This window comes from Astatotilapia calliptera, chromosome 22 (genome assembly GCF_964374335.1).
Source record: "Astatotilapia calliptera chromosome 22, fAstCal68.1, whole genome shotgun sequence".
Lineage (NCBI taxonomy): Eukaryota > Metazoa > Chordata > Actinopteri > Cichliformes > Cichlidae > Astatotilapia > Astatotilapia calliptera.
Window position 1 is genome coordinate 30,503,426 of NC_137442.1, and position 27,089 is coordinate 30,530,514.

General features: G+C 40.5%; 1 protein-coding gene across 1 annotated transcript in view; it reads left to right on the plus strand.

Moving 5' to 3' along the window:
- The window catches only part of hpca (hippocalcin), a 51,483-nt gene that overhangs the window by 21,194 nt on the left and 3,200 nt on the right, over window positions 1-27,089 (plus strand). Inside the window, exons 2-4 of the mRNA XM_026155594.2 lie at window positions 13,712-13,880; window positions 19,276-19,557; window positions 23,818-23,923. Coding sequence (XP_026011379.1) covers window positions 13,785-13,880; window positions 19,276-19,557; window positions 23,818-23,923 — 484 coding nt within the window. The 5' untranslated portion in view covers window positions 13,712-13,784. The remainder of the gene's footprint in view (window positions 1-13,711; window positions 13,881-19,275; window positions 19,558-23,817; window positions 23,924-27,089) is intronic.

Sequence of the window (27,089 nt, forward strand, 5' to 3'; positions counted from 1 at the left end):
AAATTCATAACAAAAAGTGTGTAGCTACAGCACACAATTGCTTTTGCCTCGGACGCAGCGGTTGTGTGCGTTTGCAGTCGCTCAAGGCAGAATCTCTCTGCAATTCTGCCCCATGCATGTGTGAGGGGAGCAGAATGAAGTAGTTAACAAATGCATGCTGGCTACATGGTGAATTTTGCCTTAGTGACTGTGAAGATGAGCTTCCCAGTGTCAATATTTTATAAGGAACTGCCGTGAGTAGGCTTTCCACCAGTCCGGCTTCTTGAAAAATATTACATAAATATTATATAAATGAATATCTTCTTTCTTTCTTGTCACGTGGGACTGGCTGGCTCATATATCTTTCCTATGAGCAAAAAGTAAAGAATATCCGTACATTCCTGAGTGCTGATATATTTGGGCATGTGCATCTTTTTTTTCTTTTTTTTTGTATCATACACGAACCCTCTGAGGTCTAAATTATCATTTATGGTGACCCTGCACTAACCCTGTGCTACCAGAATATGTAATTTTGTTGTTTTTAAAAACTGTTTCTCTTGGGTCTTGGCAGTCAGGAGAAAGTAGTGAAAATTCTTACTGGCACTCATAAAAATCTGATTTTGATGTTTTTCAAATCAAAGTACTTTTACTTACCCCTAAAACAAAGGATTAGGTTTGGGATTGGAGTTTGGGGATAGGGTTGATGGTGTTGCTGATGATGACTTCAAGCACAAAGAGGTAAAGGTATTTAAGTCATGAAGGTAAACCTTTTTCCCACAAGTCAGTCAAAAACTGGAGCAGTTGGTGGTATGGACAGTAATTTCATTTTGAACCATTCCTGTTCCCATTAAACAAAGTGTTCACGGCTGGATACAGATCGTTTATGGAGTTTCCTGTAACTCCTTACAAACCACTATCACTGCTTTCCAGAGTTTGATTTGTCTCAGTTGGAATGATTATTTTGTGTCTGCTAGCATAGAGTTAAGTTTTAGGGTCATCATCAGATTCCCTAACAGAGAGCCAATCTGTATTCTGCCGATCTGTTGGCGACCCAAGGAAATAGATAAGTTGTGGGGGAGGGGGACTGCTGAATGCTTTCAGTCATGAAATTGAGATTTGTACTCCTGGATGCAGAACATTATTTCCTGTCTTTGTGACCTAGATGGAAATAGCATTGCCCTCTGATGGATGTGTTATAAATGAGGTCAGCCTCCTCTCAGATGGAGGTCTGAGTTTTTGAAAAGAGGTCTACAATTGGGCCGATGACGAAGGAATGCTGGAGGTATCGCAGCATTAATACCACTTGCCTTAATGGTGTGTAGACTGGTCTTTAGACGTCGAAACCACTTTTAGCTGTTTTAGCACTGGGATGTTGGCAATAGATTCTTACATTTCGGTGCACTGGGGTTGGATGATTAATTAGACTTCAATTTATTAAGATGTTGACCTTTAAGAGAAGAGAATCCAGTTAAAATGATTATTTTTCCATATATTCACACTACAAGGTTTTTCCCAATAGGAACCATTTGAATTAAAGCAGTGCTCATTCATCCTTCTCAAAACCCCAAACTTACTTGCCGTTTAGTTCAGATGGAGCCGAGACAATGGAAAAAGGACCTTTGGTCATCAAGACTATATCTGAAAAATGTCAAAGTCATAACAAGATTTCCAGAAGGGAACCTTTGACAAGACCATTAACTGTTCCCGGCAGCTGCCTGTGTCTACAGATCCAGCAGCTTGTGGTGGAGGCTGTGCCATAATTTCTTTATTTATAATAATAATAATAATGGATTGCATTTATATAGCGCTTTTCGAGAACCTCAAAGCGCTTTACAATTCCACTATTCATTCACTCTCACATTTACACACTGGTGGAGGCAAGCTACAGTTGTAGCCACAGCTGCCCTGGGGCAGACTGACAGAAGCGAGGCTGCCATATCGTGCCTTCGGCCCCTCTGGCCAACACCAGTTTTTTCATCTAAATTAGATTTTTAACTGGCAAAAATTCCCTGTAAAAAGATGCAATTTTCAAAAAGTCAGTAATGCACAATTCTTGAACGAGTTATTGTGTTACATTAAGAGTTTTGGCATAACAGAGTAGACCCTGTTTCCATGCACTGGACCAATCCCAGTTCACTCTGAAGATCTTGAAGATCCATTTGGGATGCAAGGAGTTTGGAGTCTTGGTCTCTTCACAGTGCTCCTTACTCGTGAATAGTTTTTGTTTTGTGGGTGAATCCGATGGAGAGTGGGACTGTACCAAACAGAAGACTGCTTATAACTGGGGATCTTCTTACTCAACTAAACAAGGAAAAAATATTAGACTGACCGCTGGTCTAAAACTAAGAAACACTAAATATCAAGTTAAATTTGAGAATTGCTTAATGGACCATATCAAAAACCAGTAACAAAAACATTTGAAACCATTAATCACATTCATTCTTTTTCTGTCTTCTTGGTCATAAAAGCAAAGCAACTATAAAAAAATCATAATTCACGATCAGTCACTGAGTAGAGGTTTTCAGTTTGACCTTTCGAATTCACAGTGGGGATTTACTGCTTTTGTGAGTTTCCATGACAGTAAATTGAATATCATTCGACTGTAATTTATAGCATCCTTGAAATCTTTAGCTTCACTATTAATTGCAGCATTAACCTCTTGACATATAAGTGTCTGTGGTTAGGGCTAGGATGATTGTGAGTCTCATGCTAAGCCAGCACATTTTTAGAAAAACGTTATTTTTTAAGTAAAGGATCATTTTTGTATGTCTTCCTTGCAGCTCTTTCATAAGCTTTCACAAGTTTTTCCCATCTCAAATGGGCAAATTTTCCATAAAAAGAGAGCCCTTCCACCAACCGGAGTGAGACACTGCGATCTTGGTGCAAACAGAATAAATAGATATCCATTGATTATGTTCATAAACAGAATACATATTGAACAAATAGGAAAGATTAAACAAACAGTTTGCAGTTCTCTGAATCGATTGCAATAATATGTGAAGAATGATTAGCAGCTATTTCAATCATGTGAAAAGCTCCATCAAAAAAGGCGTCCCTGATTTACCCCTAAACTCTCCTCTTCATCTGTCTGTTTTTCTCTCCGTCTCTCAGAGAGGTGAATGCCACATAAGCCTTTTAAGCCTTAGCCCGCTGCACTTATGTGACCTTAGCTGTTACTTCATCATGCCCCAATCTCTTCTTATCGTTTTATACATTAGTCATTTTGAATGAAGGAGGAACGGTTTTAGATCATACTGTATTGCATTGTGTGTGTGTGTTCAGATAGCCGTGACTACTCAGTAATGTGTGTGTTCCCTGTTTGATGGCAGGTTATTATCAGCATTTAGTCCTGCTCTGAAAACTCTCTCTGCAGCAGCAAAGAGCTCCACACTGAGGACCAGTCCTCATTCTTATTTTTAACCACTCCATTAATGTTTTTTCTTTCAATAACTTTCAGTTTCTTCAACAATCCTTCTTCCTGTCCTCTGCCTCTGCTTCTTTATGTCTATTTTTCCCCACTGCTTCTTAAGATGGAAGCACAAGAATTTGGAGACTTGACGAACTGATTTGTATTGATCAGCTGCCTCTGCCAGGCAGCCAGTGACAAGGCACAATATGGAGCAGGTTAAGGAAAGGAAGGATGGGGTTGATGGGAGAATTATTCTTAAAGGGCAATGATCATATTTATTATTTACACAAGAAAAGCTCTTTCTTGGTTCATTTTTGTGAAATACTAATGAATTGTTACTAAATCAACATTCCCCCTATGTTTTAATGAATATTTTAGCATTTTCCAGCTTCTGCCTGATTTAGTCCCATAACATCACGTGTTTGGGGGGGTTTGTCTTATGAGTCTTTATAAGTTTATAAGTTTTATAAGTTTTATGAACCCCAATTCAAAAAGCAGACAAAGTAAACAACTAGTAAGCTTTTAGCACAGACTTTTGTTGCTAAAGATCTGAACAATCCCTCATTAGTTTTAGCAAACAAGCTAGCTAATGCTAGCAATGAAGTGCTAATGTTACCTTTTGCTTCAAAGGCATTTGCAACCATTTATAAAAGGTGTTTAATGTCATCACCGTTTGTAAAATGTAATTAAAATGTTCACAATCAGAGGACAGTGCTTTACCGCTTTTGCTACATAGCAACCATTAGCATTAAGACCTTTGATCTTAGCCTTTCAAAAGAAATGGTCCCAGTTCAATCATACTCGGGATGATCAGTTATTCCTTTAATCTTACATTACTTCATCTATCATACCACCACTTTGCATTCTGTTGATAGCATTAGGTACTTTTGAAAAAGTTTAAACTTTTTTTTTAAATTAATAGTTAGTAGCTTTAAAGTTGCCAAAAATCTCATCCCAGTGTATCGGTATTTCATTATGCCCAAAACTCTGCTGAATGCTTTAGTTCACCATAAGTGTGCTGTTGAATATATTCAAAGTTTTTTAAACGAGGTCTAAAATTGATTTTCCTCATTGGTGCCTTCAGGGATGCTGCAAAAAAAGATTTGTATTCATGAATTATTTTGCCCTTTAAAGGATAAACCATGAAGAATTCTGGTGGTGACTGGATGTCATAACGGAGATAGGATTTCAGAAGCAATAAAGGAAGAGTGAAATTCAGAAATAAGTTTCGGGAATAAGATTTGCAAGTTGCAGTCAATGACACAATGACCCAGCAGTTCTGATAACTCGTCGATCAGAAATCTTTTTGTTCCTACGTGTTCACAAATAATTTTATTTCCAAATAATCTATTCTTCCAACACTTACAGTTCACTCTTCACCAGCTTCACTCTTTGCAGGCTTGAGAGTCTTAACCTCTTAGGATCCTGCTTCCACATATGTGGACATCACATTTTGGGTTATTTAGACCAAAATACTCAATTTTACTTCACAAGGGCCTGATATCCACTTACGAGAACATTATACTGCCACTGTTCTATCGAAATTTTAAATGAATATCCTCATATGTGGCTCTCATTTTTCTTAGAAACAAAAATTAGGTAAAAAGAAAATCTGGTAATTCTTTGTTTTTACATTCATCAGGTCCCAATCAGCCCAAATATCAAAGAGAAATTAAAAATGCATGCTGTGGAAGCGTTTGGGTCTCAGGAGGTTAAGGTGTGTTTTCATTGTTTTTGGTTAGGGTTTTTTGCTGAGGCAGTCCGTGAGGGTGGAAGTTGTTATATAAAAGATATAAAGGAGTGCCTTCAATCTGCATTCTTTCTAATGTACAGTAGGGGACGACTCCTCTGGTTCCAAAAAGAGGTGCATTTGTATAGAATTATATGAGAAAACAGCCCTGCGCTGGATCTGTGAGCTCAGTAAATGCTGTAATATCAATATAATACATTTATAGGGTTGGCTGCTAGTTTTAAATCTCGTTGAATACAACATGATGTTCATTTTGCAAAATAAAGTATGAGCCCATTACATACAATTGATTTATACTTCTGTGTAAAATATTTCTGAAACCTTATGCTGGAGCCTACGCTGTAAGCTAACATGAACCTCCCTGGAAATGCATCCATATGATGAATTGACATAAATGCTGGCAAAGGTGCTGACCACTTGCAAAGGCTTTATTGTAGACTCTACACAGATTCATGGCAGTAAAAATAAAAATATAAAAGTATCATTTAAGCTTTAGAAACTGCAAGGGTACGTAACTGGTGAACAGGAGTGGACCAAACGATGACAATAAAAAGAGAGCAGTTAAGATGCAAATATCTTTCAATCTTTTACTATGTTACCATTTTCTAATTTGTCACCTACACAGTGCACAAATAAAGTTATCATCAAAAGTGAGAAAAGGTGTCAAAAAATAAGACTCAAATTCTTTTGTGAGAACAATCGCTGTGAGACCACGCCAGGCTATCGCTTATCCCTGCAGTGACAGGGAGAAGCACCAGGAGGGCTGCTCCAATAGAAGAAAAGGAAATTGTTGGGCAGAAATTACGGAAAATTGTGAGGGAGATAAAAGCATGAAGAGCAGGACGGGAAGGAAAAGAAAGCGGCCCAGCATCTCAGGTGGCCTCTCAGATTGCTGCTCTTTGGCTCTTTGAGAAGAAGCAACGGGAGACGGCAGACTGAAAACACTCGAGTGGAGAATAATAAAATAAAATCAATGGTGCCTGTCAGTTTTTTTGATCTGTCGCTCTTTTCACATGGCACCAGCTTAGTGTGCTTTATTCAAGTACCGTACCACCCCTGTTGTCTGTCTTCTCTCCAGTCCTCTTGCTTTTTTTCCCTCCCTCTCTCTATCCCTTTTCCTCCCTAATGACTGAGCTACTGGCAGGCGATATGAAGGCGGCATTTTCTCATCGTAAAAGCATATTGACTCATTCACTGCAATTGACGGCTATAGACGTCAATGGCAGTGAATGAGTTAAACAGTCAAGAAAGAGACCAACTCTCTGAAATGTTAAATTGAACTTTGGACTTATCTCTAGCTTGCCTTTTTTTTTTTTTAAACATTCATCCTTTCTCTTTTCCCATTTCCACCTCTCCATCTCAAACTTTTCTGCCTCACTACTCTCTCTTTCAATTTATTGCTGCTAAAATTGGGCAGATGTTCTGTAAAAGCCTTTTATTAAAAACCTGATATTGGCCAGCCAATGCCATCCTCCTCTTTTATAATGGCAGTGCCTCCCTGACCACAGTTAGTCAATATAGTTTTAATACTTTTTATTTCACATGGGCGCCCAGAGAAATAATTTCAGCCTGGTGTGGGAGGATTTTACTGAACGGTCTGTAAAACCTGCAATGAAACCTGCTTCAATCCTCCTTAAGGAGCAGCTTACACAACTAGAAGAACTAAATTACTTGTAGAATCAACTGATGTGCTCTAAGGTACTTCTGATGGGTTTTCTGGGTAATATAATTGTATCTATCTATCTATATAAAATGTATCTAGCACATACAGTGGGGCAAAAAAGTATTTAGTCAGCCACCGATTGTGCAAGTTCCCCCACTTAAAATGATGACAGAGGTCAGTAATTTGCACCAGAGGTACACTTCAACTGTGAGAGACAGAATGTGAAAAAAAAATCCATGAATCCACATGGTAGGATTTGTAAAGAATTTATTCGTAAATCAGGGTGGAAAATAAGTATTTGGTCACCTCAAACAAGGAAAATCTCTGGGTCTCACAGACCTGTAACGTCTTCTGTAAGAAGCTTTTCTGTCCCCCACTCGTTACCTGTATGAATGGCACCTGTTTGAACTCATCATCTGTATAAAAGACACCTGTCCACAGCCTCAAACAGTCAGACTCCAAACTCCGCCATGGCCAAGACCAAAGAGCTTTCGAAGGACACCAGGAAAAGTATTGTAGACCTGCACCAGACTGGGAAGAGTGAATCTACAATAGGCAAGCAGCTTGGTGTGAAAAAATCAACTGTGGGAGCAATCATCAGAAAATGGAAGACATACAAGACCACTGATAATCTCCCTCGATCTGGGGCTCCACGCAAGATCTCATCCCGTGGGGTCAAAATGATCATGAGAACGGTGAGCAAAGATCCCAGAACCACACGGGGAGACCTGGTGAATGACCTGCAGAGAGCTGGGACCAAAGTAACAAAGGTCACCATCAGTAACACACTACAACGGCAGGGAATCAAATCCCGCAGTGCCAGACGTGTTCCGCTGCTGAAGCCAGTGCATGTCCAGGCCCGTCTGAAGTTTGCCAGAGAGCACATGGATGATACAGCAGAGGATTGGGAGAATGTCATGTGGTCAGATGAAACCAAAGTAGAACTTTTTGGTATAAACTCAACTCGTCGTGTTTGGAGGAAGAAGAATACTGAGTTGCATCCTAAGAACACCATACCTACTGTGAAGCATGGGGGTGGAAACATCATGCTATGGGGCTGTTTTTCTGCCAAGGGGACAGGACGACTGATCCGTGTTAAGGACAGAATGAATGGGGCCATGTATCGTGAGATTTTGAGCCAAAACCTCCTTCCATCAGTGAGAACTTTGAAGATGAAACGAGGCTGGGTCGTCCAACATGACAATGATCCAAAACACACCGCCCGGGCAACAAAGGAGTGGCTCCGTAAGAAGCATTTGAAAGTCCTGGAGTGGCCTAGCCAGTCTCCAGACCTCAACCCCATAGGAAATCTGTGGCGGGAGTTGAAAGTCCGTGTTGCTCGGCGACAGCCCCAAAACATCACTGCTCTCGAGAAGATCTGCATGGAGGAATGGGCCAAAATACCAGCTACTGTGTGTGCAAACCTGGTAAAGACCTATAGTAAACGTTTGACCTCTGTTATTGCCAACAAAGGTTATGTTACAAAGTATTGAGTTGTATTTTTGTTATTGACCAAATACTTATTTTCCACCCTGATTTACGAATAAATTCTTTACAAATCCTACCATGTGGATTCATGGATTTATTTTTCACATTCTGTCTCTCACAGTTGAAGTGTACCTCTGGTGCAAATTACTGACCTCTGTCATCATTTTAAGTGAGGGAACTTGCACAATCAGTGGCTGACTAAATACTTTTTTGCCCCTCTGTAATAGCAGGGTGCAAGATGCTAGCAGGCAGGGCATTCATGGAACGCTATAACCAAGTGGCCGGCATATTATGACAGCAACATCAGGAAGAAGGAACAAGAGAAGCTGGAGAAGTACCAAGGACTCAGAGAAGAGCTCGAGAAGATGTGGAGGGTGAAGGTAACAAGCTAGCCGAGTGGCTCCAGCAAATCCCATGAAGAACATCTGGTATCTCTGTCCAGAAGAGCACAGTCCTGGGAACAGCTAAGATACTGCGCAGGACCCTCAAGCTCCCAGGGCTCTGGTGGCAGACCTGAGCTTGAAGGATAGACCGCCTGCAGGGCCCAGAGGAGACATTTTTTCTACACGTGTTACATAAATGCCTGAAATCGTGAATGCTACGAAAAATAACTTATCATATTAGTTTTCCAATTACATAAAAGCAAACAACAATAAAATGGTAAATAGAGCTTTAGCATCAACAGCTAACTTAATATTAATTTAACATAAGCATAAATAACACTGAGAAACCCAGTTATGTGATTCATTAATACTGCAATGTATGTCGCTAACATTAGCAAGGCAGCTAACTTGTTGACACAACTTTGTTCGATGGGATTTGCATGGTTTGGTTAGTCTGTATCCCCCACCTCCAGCTCTTGAGCCAAGCGAGCTAGCTAGCTTTGAACTGTACGTTTTGCTGAATGCGGCGAGATCACTTCAACACCTCGATCAGACTCCCTCTAAAACAGCAAAGCAACAGCAAACTAAGTACCAAGCTTTTAAAGAAATGGGCCATTAGGTGATGTGAAGTTATCAAGACATTAGACTGTTACCTAAACAGGAGGGGCTACTATGAACCATACATCAGCTACAAAGGGACGTATAATGAGTGAATCGCTTTGTGTTTACTCAAAAATACCACATTTCTTTTTAATTAGTGAGAGTGTCAGACTGCAGTGCTCTGAAATTGCTCTGAAATGGTGTTTTTGGATTTTCAGGAAGGTACTTGGAAAAAACACAGTTGCAGATACTGTAATAAGTTTTGGTAGCACCTCTAAATCCACAGATCTGACTTTCTGTCACCTCTTTTCCCTTTCTCTCTGTGATCCTGTCTTTGTTCTTAAGCCATTTGTCTGTGTAGCTTTGTCTCTCTTCTTCGCCTGCCTTTCTCTCTTTTCTCCATGCGAAGATCATCAGGGTAGAAGTCAGTGACCCGCTTAGCAGCTCTGAAACAGATGTTCACAGGGTTTGTGTATGTGTGCGTATGGACTTATGACGGGGCCTGACAACAGCAACTAACAAGCAGTGGGCACTTAAACTGGGGAGATGGATTAATGTTTTTTTCATGTTTCAGGATGGAAGGATAAGCAATAAAGGGACAGTAGGGATTGGGTTTGGGAGTTAGATTGGGATTAAAATAACTGTGGCTGTGGCTTCTTTGACCGACTGACATGCACACAGAGTTGTTGTGGATCACAGCTTGGTTAAAGAACAATTCTAAGGGGAAAGAAGAGAGTTGTGAGTTCACAGAAAAGGTCAGTGTGCTAGAATAGGTTTTGTTGTGCAGTTGTAGCATAGAGCACTGTCAGTCAGGCTGTCACTTTGTATTATTGAGTCTTTAGGACAGGATCTGACTGACTCGTGGCAGTAGCAATTTTTGTCAGAGCTTTAGGGATGGTCTTGATGAAATAATATAAAATATGATTGTAAAGATCACCATTGTGTTTAATACACAATGCTAACAATCTTATTTGTTGTGAAGACTCAGATCTAAAAGCCGAGCAGATTGCAAAAAAGCGCCATGACATTCCAGATTTTTTCATATGCGAACTTGTAACATATAATATGTTGTATAAGATATACACACATGGAAAGGATTGCATTTCTGCATTGTGAAAAAAAAGGAAGTAAACATCAAGTGATTATGAGCTGGTCCTGATATTTCAAAACAAGAAAAGGAAGAAATGGAGGTTCAGTTCTCAGCAGAAGGCAGCAACAGGGAGGTCTGAAGAGTTGAGGCTGTATGACGGCTGCTTTTGTACACATTTCAGGATGTGAGTGGGGCACTTTCAGCTCTTCACTTTCAGTAGAGGTGGGACCACATCAAAATTATGCAGGTGGTGTGAGCGGCTGAATTGAGAATAGTCGAGGCCCCAACATTTCTTTAACACACAAAATATTTTCTGTGTCCGGTGTGTAAAGGCCTTGAGCGTGACTACGAAGAACACATGCCTAAAGTAAAGTCCTTATAAGGTAACTGTTTGTTTGTTTTTTGTTTTTTTAAGTCAGTTACTTCAAAAGCAGGATGAGCTTGCTCATAGGATGCAGCTGTGGTTCCCATTCTGAGCCTTTCCACCAACAATAATTGCAGTGGACCTCCATGAGAAGAGGAAAATCCCATGATCTGAGGATCTGTGGCTACATGTGGCGAAAGGTTCTCAAAAATCCTGATGTGAACATTTTAGCAGGTCTTCACAAACTCACTCACTTTCTGTTTGTTTTGTTTAGATATCAGCCCAAATCATCTGCAGCGTTTCACAGAGACATCATGTGGAAGCAACCCTCGTGGCTAATTGAAGCAGAGGTTGACTGTTTCTATTTGTCATCGGGAAACCTTTGTTGCTGTTATTTAATCACCTTTGTCTCAACAATTAAATTTCACATTTGGGCAGCGTGGGAAGGAATTATTAATCGTTACAGGAACTAGAAAGTGTGTGCATCAGTGAGTGCGCGATGGGTGTGTGTTCTCCAAATGCTCATCCAAGGCACAACGGTGCACTCGGTCTGTTCAGCTAAAACGTAAATTACTGGTTTACAGCAACTACCTACTCATTTCACATATAGCCTTCAGCAGTGCAGGCACCACCACCCAGTTACTCCTTGAGGAGAAATAGATTTATGTCTGTCTTTGTGGTTGGATTGCACATGATGTTTAAGACAAACTGAACTCTGCTCAGAGTAAAAAAATCAAAGGTTTGTGTGTTGAAAATTTGATCACTCAAACTATTTAAAAACATCCTGGACTTAAAATTTGAAACAAGCTTTTCTGGGAAAAAACAAAAAGAAAGCACTGGTCCTCAGGTGTTTCTAAAATAACCTTCAAAACCTGACGCCCTTCAGAATCAAAGCAGCTCCAAGGTGTGAACTTGACAGGAAACACTGGCGTTGCGCCAAGTAAACTGCATTTTTCTGACAGCTGGCAAAGGGTCGAAAATTGCAGTGCATTCTGGGTAGTTGCCACCATGTTGGTGTTCGCTCAAAACCTAAACAAAGATGGACATCAACAGGTAGTTACTCAATATTCAATGCTGTACTGTAATGTGTTTTGTCTTTTTTCCAATTCGATAAAACACAACATTTCCTTATTATTACATACTAATATTTTGTAACCATGTAACAATTACTGTAGATGTGTAACTGAAGTGCAACGACAGCACGAAGTCGGGAATGCAGAAGTTTTAAAACACGAAAGTATAAAGCTTTTGTTTGATTCAAGCCATACCACCATGTAGCTACAGCCTACATATAACTGCCACATTTGTAATGTAGCAAAATCCCTACGATGTCTTCAAGCCGTACATCGTCGGCTTCATGACCAGAGCAAAAGTCTTCCTCCACTCTGTAAAACACGGCTGTGCCACAGCAGTTCACCATTCTGATGACCCAAAAGCATCTTCAGTCTCTGTATTTGATTTTTTTCAACTTGGATTTGCACGAACAATGGTCCCATAATGCACTTTGTTGGTGACGACACGATCCCAACCTCCGTCACATCCCAGTCCTCCCTCTGCAACTTTCACCAGACCCCAAACAGGAAGGACTCATAACTGATGGTTGCAGTTCCAGCGTCAGCAGGCTGGGGACTGACTATAAGAATTACTGTCAGTGCTCAAGCGTTTACAGTAAAGCCTAATTTTATTAGCCGAGTAAAGAGATGGCTGAGTGCGTGGGTTTCGCTTCTGCGATGGTGCAGCTCTCGCCAGTCAGTGATAAACACCACGCCGTCCACCTCAAATGCCCCACCAGCTTACTTTGACTTTGTAGAGGTCACGTAAACACAAACAGGCCCGCACTTGTTCCCGCTTCTTTGGGCACGTACACGAAAAGCTGACGGCGTAATTACCGAGCTCAACCGAGGAGAAAGTGTAGGTCAGGAAGCGTCTCGTCAGAGGTGTTCAAGCCCCACTGATACTGTAATTTTAATTTGCATTGCCACACACACAGAAGTCACAGAACACTTTGATGGCTGAGCACAAGCTAATTAGTGGTCCAAAGTAAGGAAACAAAGTTAACAAGCACAAGTTTGTTGGACCTTTTTTTTTTACTGAAAGATGTTACAGTGCAGAACTATATAAATGTTTGTATAGAAAGCTCTACCACAAGAAATACCACAAAGACATCATTTTAAATGAGGCAACCACTGCATTTCAACCCTAATTGGTGGCAATTTAAGGTATATTTAGTTTTTTTTCCTACTGTTAAAATCTCTTACTCTATGTATTTAATCTTTAACCACTATTGCAATGTCCAAATTGCCTCCAAAGTACCTTCATTACATTATTAATAGGTAAATGAATCGGATTTTATACAAGTGATGTACTCCTTTTCTTAGTAATGGTTTTATTGTTTAGTTGAATCATTGAAATCGCATTTTGTGCAGCAGGTTGATCTGACATGAAGATTAGGAGATCTGAAGGCACACACCACACGGCTGATTTGACACACAAACACGCAGCTGGCTAAATAATCCCATAAAAATGTGATCAGTGGGCTAGCGCTTGACGTCACCGGGGCACGCTCAGGATTATTTAACGTTTTGCGACTGTGATGCGGCAGTTTAAAGACTTGCGTAACATCTCGTGTCAAACGGACTGGGAAACAATACCGTCACAAGGCTTGCTTTGATTCCATTAAAAGACTTTGTGTGAGTTGCAAAGCTGTGCTGTCTGTTTGGAAGTGTCTATGTTACTGTTCCATGGTTTGCCCGATCATTTTATTTGTTCAAGCAGAAAGCAGCTGCTGGTTTTAATTGTAGCCAACAGTCGACTGTGCGAACCCTCTCTTCTAATCCCTCATATGTTTTGTTTTTGTTTTTTTCGTCTGTTGCCGAGCAGCTTTGGTGACGTTGCGCTGTTTGCACTTCTCAATTGTCACTCGAGTTCACCCTCCTCTCTTCTTAATTGTTGCTGACCTCCCGTTTCCTTATCTCTGATTGACAGGTGTGAAAAGCAGCCTGGCTAGTGCTGTAGTCGCTGTTGTTGTCAAGGAAACCCAAAGTCCCATCCCGTTGCCATGGGGAAACAGAACAGCAAACTGCGGCCAGAGGTGTTGCAGGATCTCCGTGAGAATACAGAGTTCTCCGACCACGAGTTGCAGGAGTGGTACAAGGTGCACAATTCACACCCTGAACACTGTGCAAAAGTCTCGAGCCTGCCTTCAACTCTTTATACTCTCCTTCCAAGGAGCAAGACTTTATTGTAAATTTTTAAAGTGGTCTTGAGCAATAGTTCTCCAGGCTTTCTGAAGGTGTTCAAAGTTTTTCTTTAGACATTGACTCATTTTCACAGGAATGCTTTCTCTTGTTTGTTGAGCCACATAACCCTGACGTATGATTCATTCTAGGATAAAATGGCACCTAATGCCACCTAAAGGCACCAAACCTGTGTTGTGTCTACACATAACAGACCGCAGATCAGTAGATGAACAGTATCTGAAAGTCACATCCCTAAGAAACAGAACAAAATCCAGCAAAGACCTGACACAGGACCTGAGATGCCTGAGAGATTACAGCTGGCTCTTCAGCTGTATTTTGTGTATCAATGTGTACAGAGGAGGTCAGGATAGAGGTACAGATAGTCTGTGGCTGCATCCATCTGTAAAACATGATGGAGGCTTTGTCGTGGTTTGGGGCTGCATTTCAGACAGTTGTGTCAGGGATCTTTTGGATGATGATGGAAAAGATGGAAAAGTACTATCTGATTTTGATCCACCATTCAGTACCATCTAGAAGGTGTCTGATTGGCCACAGCTTCATTTTAGAGCATACAATGATCATAAACAAACTGCCAATACAGTAAAAATCCTTCCTGGTAGAAGAACTAACACAATGGAACACTTTCAGTCATGGATTGGCCTCCCCAGAGCCAAAAATCCAATGTTTTGAAGCAATGTGGGATCATCCTAACAGACAATAGAACAAAAGCCAACATCTAAAGAAGAGCTTTGACTGTCTTTCAAAGGGTTTGACGAACTATTCCCAAAGATACTTGATAAAATGATAAGGAAGCTGACCTAAGAGAGTTCAAGCTGCGTGGGAGAGTAAGGCTAGTCATACCAAATATTGACTTTCAAGCTCATTAAAACTATACAAACTTTAAATTTAAAGCTTTAAATACTGTATTTCTAATTGTGTTCCCACATGCTGCAATAAATTGCTGCATGAGAAGGAATGCAGAAAATAAAAAGAAATGGTGAATGGCTCAAAACCTTTGCACAGTACTGTACTATATTATAGCTGTAGTCTTACACTACTGTACTTCTAAGAGAAATACTGTATTTTTTTGTTTTGCAGATTTATATTGAATTGTATATAATGACAGATCTGGTATTTATATGGCATCTACATAAAATGGACCAGTAATACTAATATAACTATAAGAGGTATCGTTTGGCATAGATGTTTATAAAGCCGTACGATGAAGCCAACAGCAAAGAACCAAAAACTGCAGTTTCTCAAACGGCCATCTGAGGCTTGAGGCTCAACTTTAGTACAGAAATAAACTGCCCAGGTTCTCTGCATATGGCAACTGTGCAGGCGGGGGGTTTTTTTTTTCAGTTCTTCCATTTAACATTATACAGGAATAAATGTTAGCTATTAATGAGGGTGGGGCAACTTTGAGTTACAGAATAGTGCTCACCTCAGGCAATTTATCTCTCTTAAATTCTCTTATTTGTGGTGTCGGTGCCTTTTGGAGCATATTCACTGAAGTTATCCAGCAAATAATATGGATTTCAGTTTGGTTATTATACAGACAGATTGTCCAACAAATCCATGATCCTGTGTTGTTTGTTGACTTGCAATCTTTTATTCGATCGTGGGATATCTTGATGCATGCTCGATCATCCATGTAAGCAAATCCCAAAAGGCTGATTCTGTTCATCTGGACGTAGCGTTTTCACTCATCTGCAGGTTTCCTCAGCCTTCAGTGGGCTGGTTTCAGTTATTGTGCAAATGTACTTGGGGAAACCTGCAGTCAGCTAAGACTGAAGAAGTCACTTGGATGAGCGACGAAACGTTTCTCCGATTGAAAATGCTACGTGCAGATGAACAGAATCAACCTTCGTGGGATATGTTACTTGGCTTAAATACAGATACCAGGTATCTGTACGATCTACTCATACAATGCCAACTAAGCTTGCTAGTGTTAGCTGATAACACAACCATTTTTGTCAGATTCTTTGGCTATTTGGGAGCAACACAACTAGCTAGCAACTAGCTCAGGGGTGGGCAATCTCAGTCCACGAGGGCCGGTGTCCCTGCAGGTTTTAGATGTGTCCTCAAACCAATACAGCTGATTTAAATCTAAATTTGCTCCTCAACATGTCCTGAAGTTCTCCAGAGGCCTGGTAACGAACTAATCATGTGATTCAGGTGTGTTGACCCAAGGTGAGATCTAAAACCTGCAGGGACACCGGCCCTCGTGGACGGAGATTGCCCACCCCTTATAGCTGAACGCATTAGCAAACTAATAAAAGCAATAACCCGGAGCATAAAGATGAATAATCTGGTCGATTTAAGTAGATTCGTCACCTTGCATGTGACACAGCACAATCGGATCAATTGGTGTTAGAAAAATATTCAATGTTGCACCTTTAACTACCGTCTGAACAGCATGGCTTGAGTTATCATCTTCTGATATCAAAGTTGCATGTTTTAAAATAAGTCTCTTTACCTATTGTTTCTCCAAAATCAGAATCTTCCTGATCTTCAAACATTTCAAAAGTGCTTTGGATCCTTTCATTGTTGGTAAAAATAAGTCCTAAACTAGGCAAATATGTCACACAGCAGAGTTATGATTTATATCACGATTGTTAGGACATCCTTGCGTCTTCTGTACAGACATGTTTCTATCTGTGATCTGTAACACTGACAGCAGTCTTATCTCCGTCCACCACAGAGCACTGTCTAAACCCAGTCCTTTATTCAGTGGGGAGCTTAGCATTATGAAATGCCACAGTGACCTGACCTCACAAGTTATCTCATCTTATGCACATGGATATATGTGTAGTGGCTGCAGAGCTTTACACGTGGGTTAAACCTATGGAACAGCTGTGCGTGCTGTCCTGAATAAGAGTTGTACAAGTTAAAGCCCACCCCTCACTGACCTGTCACAGTGGTCACAGCTCTCAGCAGATCAACTGCTTCTGAGTGTGGGAGATGCTGGATGCTTCACTAAACACAGTGAAATTTTGAACACTGTCAATTAAAAAATATTTATTAGGAGCACAACCCTGCTGATTTTTCCCCTCCAGTTGTGAGTAGAAATCCCAGCCATCAGAAATGGTTTTGTTACCTCATTGCCTCTATTTTAAAGGTCTTTGTAAAAGAGCTTTATTTCTTTTGAACAAAGACCAGGGATAGAAGTGACTTTTACCTCCCTTTTTTTCCTCAGGCACAATTCCGCTTTATCAAATGTGAGGGCTTGAATAGAAGATAGCGTTGGCTTTTCTGATCCAAGACTAAGCTCCTTTTCAAAATCATTCTTATCAGAATAAGAAGTTAAATGATTGAAAATGTTACTACTCAAAGTTTTGATTGAGAAATTTGATCTCTGACTGTTCTGATGTTTTGAAAAAGTTATGTTAGTTTCCTGGCTTCTTGCATATACAGTTGTGGTCAAAAGTTTACATACACTTGTAAAGAATATAATATAATGGCTCTACCGAGTGTCCCGTTATTTCTAAAACTCTGATTTTTCTCTGATAGAGTGATTGGAACAGATACTTCTTTGTCACAAAAAACATTCATGAAGTTTGGTTCTTTTATGACTTTATCATGGGTTAACAGAAAAAAGTGATCACATCTGCTGGGTCAAAAATATACATACAGCAGTGCTAATATTTGGTTACATGTCCCTTAGCCATTTTCACTTCAATTAGGCGCTTTTGGTAGCCATCCACAAGCTTCTGGTTGAATCTTTGACCACTCCTCTTCACAGAATTGGTGCAGTTCAGTTAAATTTGATAGCTTTCTGACATGGACTTGAAAACATGTGGACAATGCTGTTCAGCATTGTCCACATGTTTTCAATGGGGTTTAAGTCAGGACTTTGGGAAGGCCATTCTAAAACCCTTATTCTAGCCTGACTTAGCCATTCCTTTACCACTTTTGATGTGTGTTTGGGATCATTGTCCTGTTGGAACACCCAACTGTGCCCAAGACCCAACCTTCGTGCTGATGATTTTAGGTTATGTTGAAGAATGTGAAGGTAATCCTCCTTCTTCATTATCCCATTTACTCTCTGTAAATCACCAGTTCCATTGGCAGCAAAACAGCCCCACAGCATAATACTCCCACCACCATGCTTGGCTGTAGGCATGGTATTCTTGGGGTCAAAGGCCTCACCTTTTCTCCTCCAAACATATCGCTGGGCATTGTGGCCAAAAAGCTCAATTTTTGTTTTGTCTGACCACAGAACTTTCCACCAGAAGGTCTTATCTTTGTCCATGTGATCAGCAGCAAACTTCAGTCGAACCTTAAGGTGCTGCTTTTGGAGCTAGGGCTTCCTTCTTGCACGGCAGCCTCTCAGTCCATGGAGATGCAAAACACGTATGACTGTGGACAATAACACCTGTGTTCCAGCAGCTTCTAATTCTTGGCAGATCTGCTTTTTGGTGATTCTTGGTTGACTCTTCATCCTCCTGACCAATTTTCTCTCAGCAGCAGGTGATAGCTTGCGTTTTCTTCCTGATCTTGGCAGTGACGAAACAGTGCCATGCACTTTATACTTACAAACAATTGTTTGCACTGTTGCTCTTGGGACATGCAGCTGCTTTGAAATGGCCCCAAGTGACTTTCCTGACTTGTTCAAGTTAATAATTCGCTTTTTCAGATCCATGCTAAGCTCCTTTGACTTTCCCATTGTAGCGTTTGTGGGCGTTTGTATCCAATGAGCCCTATTTAACTGGCCTAAGAGAAGTCAGCAGCTGTAGTCACTCATAATCACTCACAAGTTAAGAGGCCATGCTATGAAGCTCAGTTCACTGACAACTTTGTAAGTCACCAAAATTGCTAATTCATGTTGCTGTATGTATATTTTTGACCCAGTAAATGTGATCACTTTTTTCTGTTAACCCATAATAAAGTAATTAAAGAACCAAACTTCATGAATGTTTTTTGTGACAAAGAAGTATCTGTTCCAATCACTCTATCAGAGAAAAATCAGAGTTTTAGAAATAACGGGACACTCGGTAGAGCCATTATATTATATTCTTTACAAGTGTATGTAAACTTTTGACCACAACTGTATGAGCAACACAATGCTGAACTGCATACTGCATTTATTACAACAGCAAGGCTTTATAATAGAAGAGTCCAGGTACTAGACTGGCCTATCTGCAGTCCAAAATAGACACTGATCACCTAGAATTCAATGCATTTTATGCAGCATCCCAACTTTATTGGAATTGGAGTTGTTTTATATTATTCTATAGACATAAAGAAAAAGTTAAAGGTCTTATTTTGAACCCTGTCTCACCTAATATCTGCTTTTTTTAACCTCAGGGTTTCTTGAAGGACTGCCCCAGTGGAACCTTGAATGTGGAGGAATTCAAGAAGATCTACGCCAATTTCTTCCCGTACGGCGATGCCTCCAAGTTTGCCGAGCATGTCTTCCGAACTTTTGACACCAACGCCGACGGGACAATAGACTTCCGGGAGTTCATCATTGCCTTGAGTGTGACGTCACGAGGAAAGCTGGAGCAGAAGCTTAAATGGGCCTTCAGTATGTACGACCTGGATGGAAATGGGTATATCAGCCGCGAGGAAATGCTGGAGATTGTAGAGGTAAGCAAGGGAAGCTGGTTAGTTTTGGTGGAAGTAAACACTTCTTCTGGCCTCAGGTGCTGGTGGAGGGGTTGTCACATGTAGACCATGCGATTTCTCTCAAAACCTTCCGTTATAGCTCATTATGACACTTTTATTAGGGCCACAAGGTTACTGCCATTTAAAAGCAAACTGTTGTTGCAGTGCTATCTACTGCATTTAGCTAGGTCACACATCACATTTACCTCTTGACTGTATACGCTTACCTAATTGCATAGTGAGTTGATGTTGGTGGCATCTCCCCCACCACATAACCAACAACAAGCTAATTAACTCCCTTTAAATGGAAACTCAGGCTAGATAAAAAGTTAGCCATGGCAGTTTTGAAGTTGTAACACTGGAATCATTAGTAGCATCCTAGTTTGCGAACATGAATTAGAGTGCCTTAGCAGCTCACAGACACTTAGTATCATCACTAAATAATATAAATACTTGTGCAAAAATACTTTGTCATCTCCCTAGCAGGCCTTTATATTAGTGCTGTCAGCATTAATCTCGTTAAAATGACGTTAACGCCATAACCCCGGCAAATCTCCGTTAGCAAGTTACCGCGGATCACCCCGTGCGTGGGGCTGCAAGGTGTCAACGTGTTAACGAGCTAACCGAGTACATTAAATCATGAATGAAATCACTAATGTAGACTCTACAGTATGCTTGCCAAATGTGTAGAAGATCCCTTCTTATCTGTAGCAGTTGTAGCTCAGGATATAGAGCGGGTCGTCCACCAGTTAGGTGATACTCAACCCCCAAAATTGCCTGTGATGGACCTGTGGGCATGCTATGCGAATGTAGCTTGTAGTAAAAAGCACTCAGTAAGAGTAGTAAAGCACTTTGATTTATGGTCCATTTCAAATTCTAAATCCCCAAACCTGATTTCATTTTCATAAACACACATCATGCGACTGAAACAGGAATGTTCTTGAATAACTAATTTGATCTCACCAGGAGTCTCAGTATGTTTTCTTGCTTTTTCCTGCTTGTTCTTTCCATTGGTCCTTCAAATTTTCATCTAGCACATGGTGCAAACTACATTACAGTTTGTATTGATCAGCCAATCACAGAGATTTATACAATACTAAGAAAAGACAGAGCACCTTTAATAAATACTCCCATTAGTTATGTTAAGTAAGTTAATGCATTCATTTAAGTATGTGGATGAATGCATTAACTTACTCTAATAGGCACCCTGAGTGCAGCATTGGCACAGGCAACAGTTTGCAGGAAGGCTGTTAAGTAGTGCTGCATCTAATCCTTTCACTGTTGAAGAGAACAAGCAGAAGGACTCATATGTCAAGATATTGGACTGAGGATCTCGCTGTGTATTCTGTGTGTGTGTATGCACTTCTGGATTCTCATGGATTAGCAAGTTAAATTTAACTTGAGTTTATCCCTGAGTGTGCAGAATGCTAGGATTATCTACAGGCTCACTGAGGTTACACACCGTTAGGGAAAGGAGGGGACCATTATGTGCTGAGAGTGAGCAGGAGAGTGGAAGGGTCATGACTGAGGTCAGATTTGTTTTACACCACATTATCAGATTAATAAAAGCTCTACACTTTTGCTGATCAATGGACGTGTCCATCATTATAACCACAATTTCAATTTCTTGCATATTGTGAGTTGTATGTGGGTGTGGACACACAGGAAGGAGAAAAGGACTCGTGCAGATTGGTTAGACGGAGAGATCGAGGTGGAAACGACGTGCAGCAGGTCAGGGTGATTAAAGATAGATATTTGCTAACAAGCAAAAGTTTGCTGAGAAAATGGAAGGAGCAGTTTGAGGAGCTGATGAATGAGAGAATGGGGAAAGATGGTGAACTGGGAAGTGCAGAGGATTAGTAAGGAGGAAATGAGGGACAGAGGGCGGTGGACTTACTAACCAAATTGTTCAACACAATCCACAAGAGTGAGAGGATAACTGAGGAATGGAGAAGCCTGCTGCTACGGATTTTCAAGAGGTGTCATGTGCAGAGCTGTAGTAGTGATGAGCCAGCCCAAGAAAATATGGGAAAGAGCTGCTGATGCTAGGTTGAGAAGAGAGGTGACGATCGGTGAGCAGCAGTGTGGCTTCATACTGACAAAGAGCTCTACAGATCTGATGTTTGCTTTGAGAGTGTTGATGGAGAAGTGTAGAGAAGGATCTCCACTGTGTCTTTGTGCATCTAGAGAAAGCAGATTATAGGGTGCTAAGGAGTGTCAGGAGGGAGAGATGTATGTGAGGGTGGTGCAGTGCATGTATGAGAACAGCAAAGACATTGGTGAGGTGTGCGGTAGGAGTGGCAGGGAGTTAACCCTAACACTAACCAACATAGAGGTGGGATTACATCAGGAATGAGCCTCTTCCTCTCCAGAGGGTTGGTGTGACAGAGGAAGATGTTAGTGATAGGCTGAGATATTCAGATGATCTGCTGTGGGGAATCTTAAAAGCAACAAGCTGTGCCCTTCAGTGAATCCTTTACAGACTATGGCCTTGCTATGGTGGAGTCGCTTTTTCTACTCTGGCACAATTAAAATTGGGTGACTTATTAACAAGTATCATAAGTGCTCTTCCAACATATCTTTTCTGTGAAATTCATATTTTAGAGTCCACGTCTTTACTCATAACCTGAATTTGAGTAAACACCTGCAGTTCAATCCAAATGTGATTTTTATCAATTCTATTTTTTTGTGTAAACCTTAATATTCACATCCATGAAATGTGCTAAAGATATATAATCCAAAGTTGTAATACCATTTTGTACCACAAGATGGTGCAAAGACTCACTATAATATTTAATGTAACCAGCCAAATCGATTGAAAACTGAGCGTGGGAGGAAGTAAGAGGAATATCAAAACATCTCAACCATCTACAGTCATTCATCTCAACACAGTCAGTTGTAAAATGCTGCCCCCTGGTGTTTAAAGTTTTTTGTTTTCCTCAACAAATGGAAGGATAACGTCCACATCCCAAACCGTGAACTTGTGTATCACAAAACCCTGTTTTCTCACTAATTTTCTTATGTTCATTTTATTTTATTTTTTAACTTTCTAGCTACCTTAGTAAGTCAGCTTAGGACAATATTAATCAAATATTGAGCTAACGCTGGTTTGAATGCTGTTTGTCTGTCTTAATGATGGATGGATGCTACAATATGCCCTTAAAATGGTATAAAGTAAGAGTACAGCTGGGCTCCATTTCAACTTGAGCTGATATCTCTGCAGCAAAATCCACAGACATCTTGGACATAACGTCATCGCTGTTGTGTCTTCAGATTCTGTTGTGGTCCCGAGTCATTAGTGAGCCTTCCTGGGAAGCACATCTGAGGATACCTCTCATTACAGGGAGCCACCTGGCACACCTGTTGGCATTAGCTTGACATTCATTGTTGGTGAAAAGATAAAAGGAGCCAACCATGAAACTGAAGGGTTGTTGCACACTAATGATGGCATAGCTGAATCATCTGTGCTCAGACTTAGGGCAGTTAAAATACCTGATTATTTCTGTGTGCCTGACGCCTTTGTCACTATTTTTCTCCTTGGAGTTTTTTTCCCACAGTTTTTTGAAGGACGGTGTGGGCATGAGACTTTACAGTCAGAGGAGATAACATTTTAGAGCCAGTGTATCTTTCTAAAAAGCACAGAGGGCTCATTTCCTGCGAGCTCCCTCCCTGCGACACCGATCTACAGTTGCTTTTACACCCTATACTCCCAGCGGAGGAGATTTAATAGGCACGTAAGCTGATTTTAGATCTGCGCCTGAGGCCAGCTGATACTCGGAGCTTCTCTTGCAGAGGTTAATTTAATGCTATCAGGGGACGCGGCGTGCTCATATCGGTCAACAGATAAAGATGTATGAAATCAATAGTGTAAGCCCTGCTTGTAAGCCCTCCGTCCCTTTACCCCGCTGCCACATGTGACCCATGTCACCGTGGCGCGATGGAGCGATTCTATAGGCACACAAATGCTGCGTGGGTATTTCTGGAAAAGCTGCCCAGGGAGCAGCTCTTAGTATCAGGAGCAACAAATGTCAGTGAATCATGTGGACTTTCAGAAAGGCTGTTTATCAGCATCTTGAAAGCTGCAGTGACTTTATTTTTTTTAGTTCAGTTGTGTTTTACTTCTTTCCTGCTGAGTCTCCTTAATGGGTCCCTGCTGGCTTGAATTCACTTATCTTTCTTGTTCTCCTGTCACCGCCCACCCAACCAATCTCTCTCTCCTTCTTTTTCTCTCTCATCTCTCAGGCCATCTACAAGATGGTGTCATCTGTGATGAAGATGCCAGAGGATGAATCCACGCCGGAGAAGAGGACGGATAAGATCTTCAGACAAATGGACCTCAATAATGATGGTGAGAGGAGGAAATGGCAAAAAGGAGGGTGCTGGGGAGAGACAGAAAAAGAAATGAGGGTAGCGCTGGGTGAATGTGACAAGATCATCTTTGAAATGTGCTAATTTTGTTGGGGACAAAAGACTTTGTACAGAATTCAAACAGCATATATGTGTCCAACATTTACAAAAAAAAAATGTGGCTTTCATTCACACGTGAAAAACAAACCATTTTGTGTGTGCGCGCATGTGTTTAATGAAAGCAATTAGTCTTTATGTGTCATCTTCTTGTTAGAATAGCAATAAACAGTGCAGATGAGGCCAGAACTATTAGCCATCGTCTGAAATTGTATTTGACTAAAGTATTTCCCAAGTGCTGTCAAACAGAGCAAGGGTTTTTAAACACAGCTCTTTGAAGGTTTGATTTTGGATTCTTACATTATTTTTATTTTTTTACACAAAAGCAAAATTATTTACCCCCCACCCCTCCCCCCTGCCGTTAATTATCAGCCCCCTGATGGTAATAGATACTTGTTGGTATCTTTTTTTGCTGGATAACAGTCTGCAGTCATTTGCTGTAGTCTCAAAAACACTTCTGAGCTCTCCACACTCCACATATTTTCAATGCAGTGCAGGTTGATGCAGCTTGGGGCTTTGTGACTTTAGGAGGTAGTGCTTCACCAGGAGCGACATATATTTTGGGTACTTGTCATGATGAAGGACAAAGTGCTGATCCAGACCTGGTTTTACTGCTGACTGCTTGAGGCTTTCTTTCAAAATCTTTACGTCCTCCTTTCTTCATGATTCCTTCCACCTTCATGCATTTCTCAGTTCAAGATGTGCTGAAGCATCCTCACAGCGTAAGACCCCCACCACCGTGTTTCACTGTGCTGAGGGTTTTCTTTGGGCTGTGCATCCCTCCCTTCTTTCTCCAAACATAAGAAACACCCTGTGGCCAAAAAGCTCTAGTTTCATCTAATCTGACCAAAGGATGTGCTTCCAGTACGCATAGTCTTTCTCCAGGTTGTCCTCATATGGAAAGAAATATGTCTCAAAAGAGTTGCAAATATGGACGATATGATATAAAGCATAAACTAAGATTCACGAATGTGTCCAATGATTTATCTTTTGCTCAGCTCACAAATCCAATAATTTTCTCTTTCAAAAACCTTTCTGTGCACAAAAATGTGTAAAACTACACGTACCATCTCTCGCTCACTCACAAAACGTGTGGCGAATTACCAGATGCGCACAGATCACGCCGCATGAGACTGATTTAACGCACAAATCCACAAATGTATGCTGCTTTCAAGTCCCAGTGTAAAACTGGGACATCTTGCCTTCCACTGTATAGTTGAGGGTTTGTTTTCTTTTTGTTTTGCTACCATTACCACCACGATTATTCATTACACTAACATTAATGTTAGCCTGCCTTTATTAGTGAATGGTGACATTAACATTAAAGTGTTATTCCACATTATTTGCCTTAAATATATATTCAAACTATACAGAGATTAGTTAGCATACACTCAGTCCAGAGGATGATCCACAATGATGTACAATCGTGGTGTTCCATATCTGCAGCTGAGCACTGGCTGACTTTTCCCAGAGGAAGAACGTCCAGCATGTAACACCAGATTATTTAAACCACATATTAACCTTTATAGGCTGCTGTATAGTATCTGTAATTGTAAGTCATGTTTTCTAGTTTGTTTTTGTTAGAAAAAGAAACATCAGGTATACAGTGGAAGCCCAGATGTTCCAGTTTTACACTGGGACTTGAAAGCAGACATATTTCTATCTATATCCTTAGCATACTTTAATGTGGTTTGAAGGTGTGTCTTCTGCAGAAGAGCAGTTTTTCTTGGTCTGTAACCTCTGCAGGGTTCTAGTGGTTGTCTTCTTTGAGACTACAATTCCCAAAGTGGTTATGAGAGTCATCGTGTCTTGGCAGATGTTCTGGGCTCTTCAGAAACATCTCTCACAAGTTTTCTTTCCAGAGTCTGAAATCTTTCCTCGCTGAAGTTTTTATACTTTGTGTAAATTGGAAGATAACCATGGTAACTGTAATTTTGTCTGATATTGTGTGCAAAAAGAAATAACTTCACAGACTATCACTGCCTATTGTTGTGCATCCTTTATGGCCTTGGCTTCTTCCAGCATGCACCAAATCCCAAAGCAAAAGTTATGTGAAAATGGTTTCATTGGCATGGGGATGTGGCTTTACTGTTGGCTGATTGACAAATATATTGGTTATCATTGGTTGACAGATCTTTGTTGAGATATTTTACTAAAAGCTAAACTTTTGGGTAGGTTTATCCTACCCAAAAAGCATTTCTAAGGCATTAACTGCAACTCTATGTATAACGTAAGCACAATGAACTGTGGGTAAATCTGCGAAGTCAACAACAAATTCAGACATACCAAAAGTGTTTGCCAAAGAGCCCACGTGTACGTAAAAACTTGGGGTTGGAACAGACATAAGCCCAGACTGATTTAGCAGGAATGCAACTCAAACTCTGTAAGTCTGAGAGTGTGGACATTGGGATTGGGCTTCAAACTCCATGACGCAGAGAAGTAAGGGTTTAAAGGCTGTAATGATGTAGCTGCACAGGAAGAGGCCAGCAGTAATAAAAATTAGAAAAATGTTGCAGTAACTGTCGAAATAAACACTGGATTGATTCAAATATGATTTAACCATAATTCTGACATAAAACACGAAAGATCGTTACATGATTCTGAATAAAAATCTTCCACTTGGTTCTAGTGTTGGTTCTATTTATCTAAAAACAGAAGAAAAATGAAGGCAAGAAATAAAATACAAAGAAAAGGAAGATGAATGGGATGTAAGGATCTGTACTTATGCCTTACCTACCTCCATTAAAAGCTAACTACATAATTGATGAAATACATATACAAATACAAGACAGACTACTCTCACATGCTTGGGGGCAATTAGCTTAGCCTCGCATAAGAGCAAAAGAAGGAGCAAGTGTTTATCAGGTGGTTTCTGCTGGTGTAAAGATACACACCAAACACACATGTATCATTATACATATATATTCTATTATACATTATAGCATTAGTAAATGTTCAGACAAACTGTTTTCTGGTTGAAATTTTATGCTAACATAAGCTGCTACAGAAATGGAATTGTCAAAGTTCCTGAACAGAAACACCACAGCATG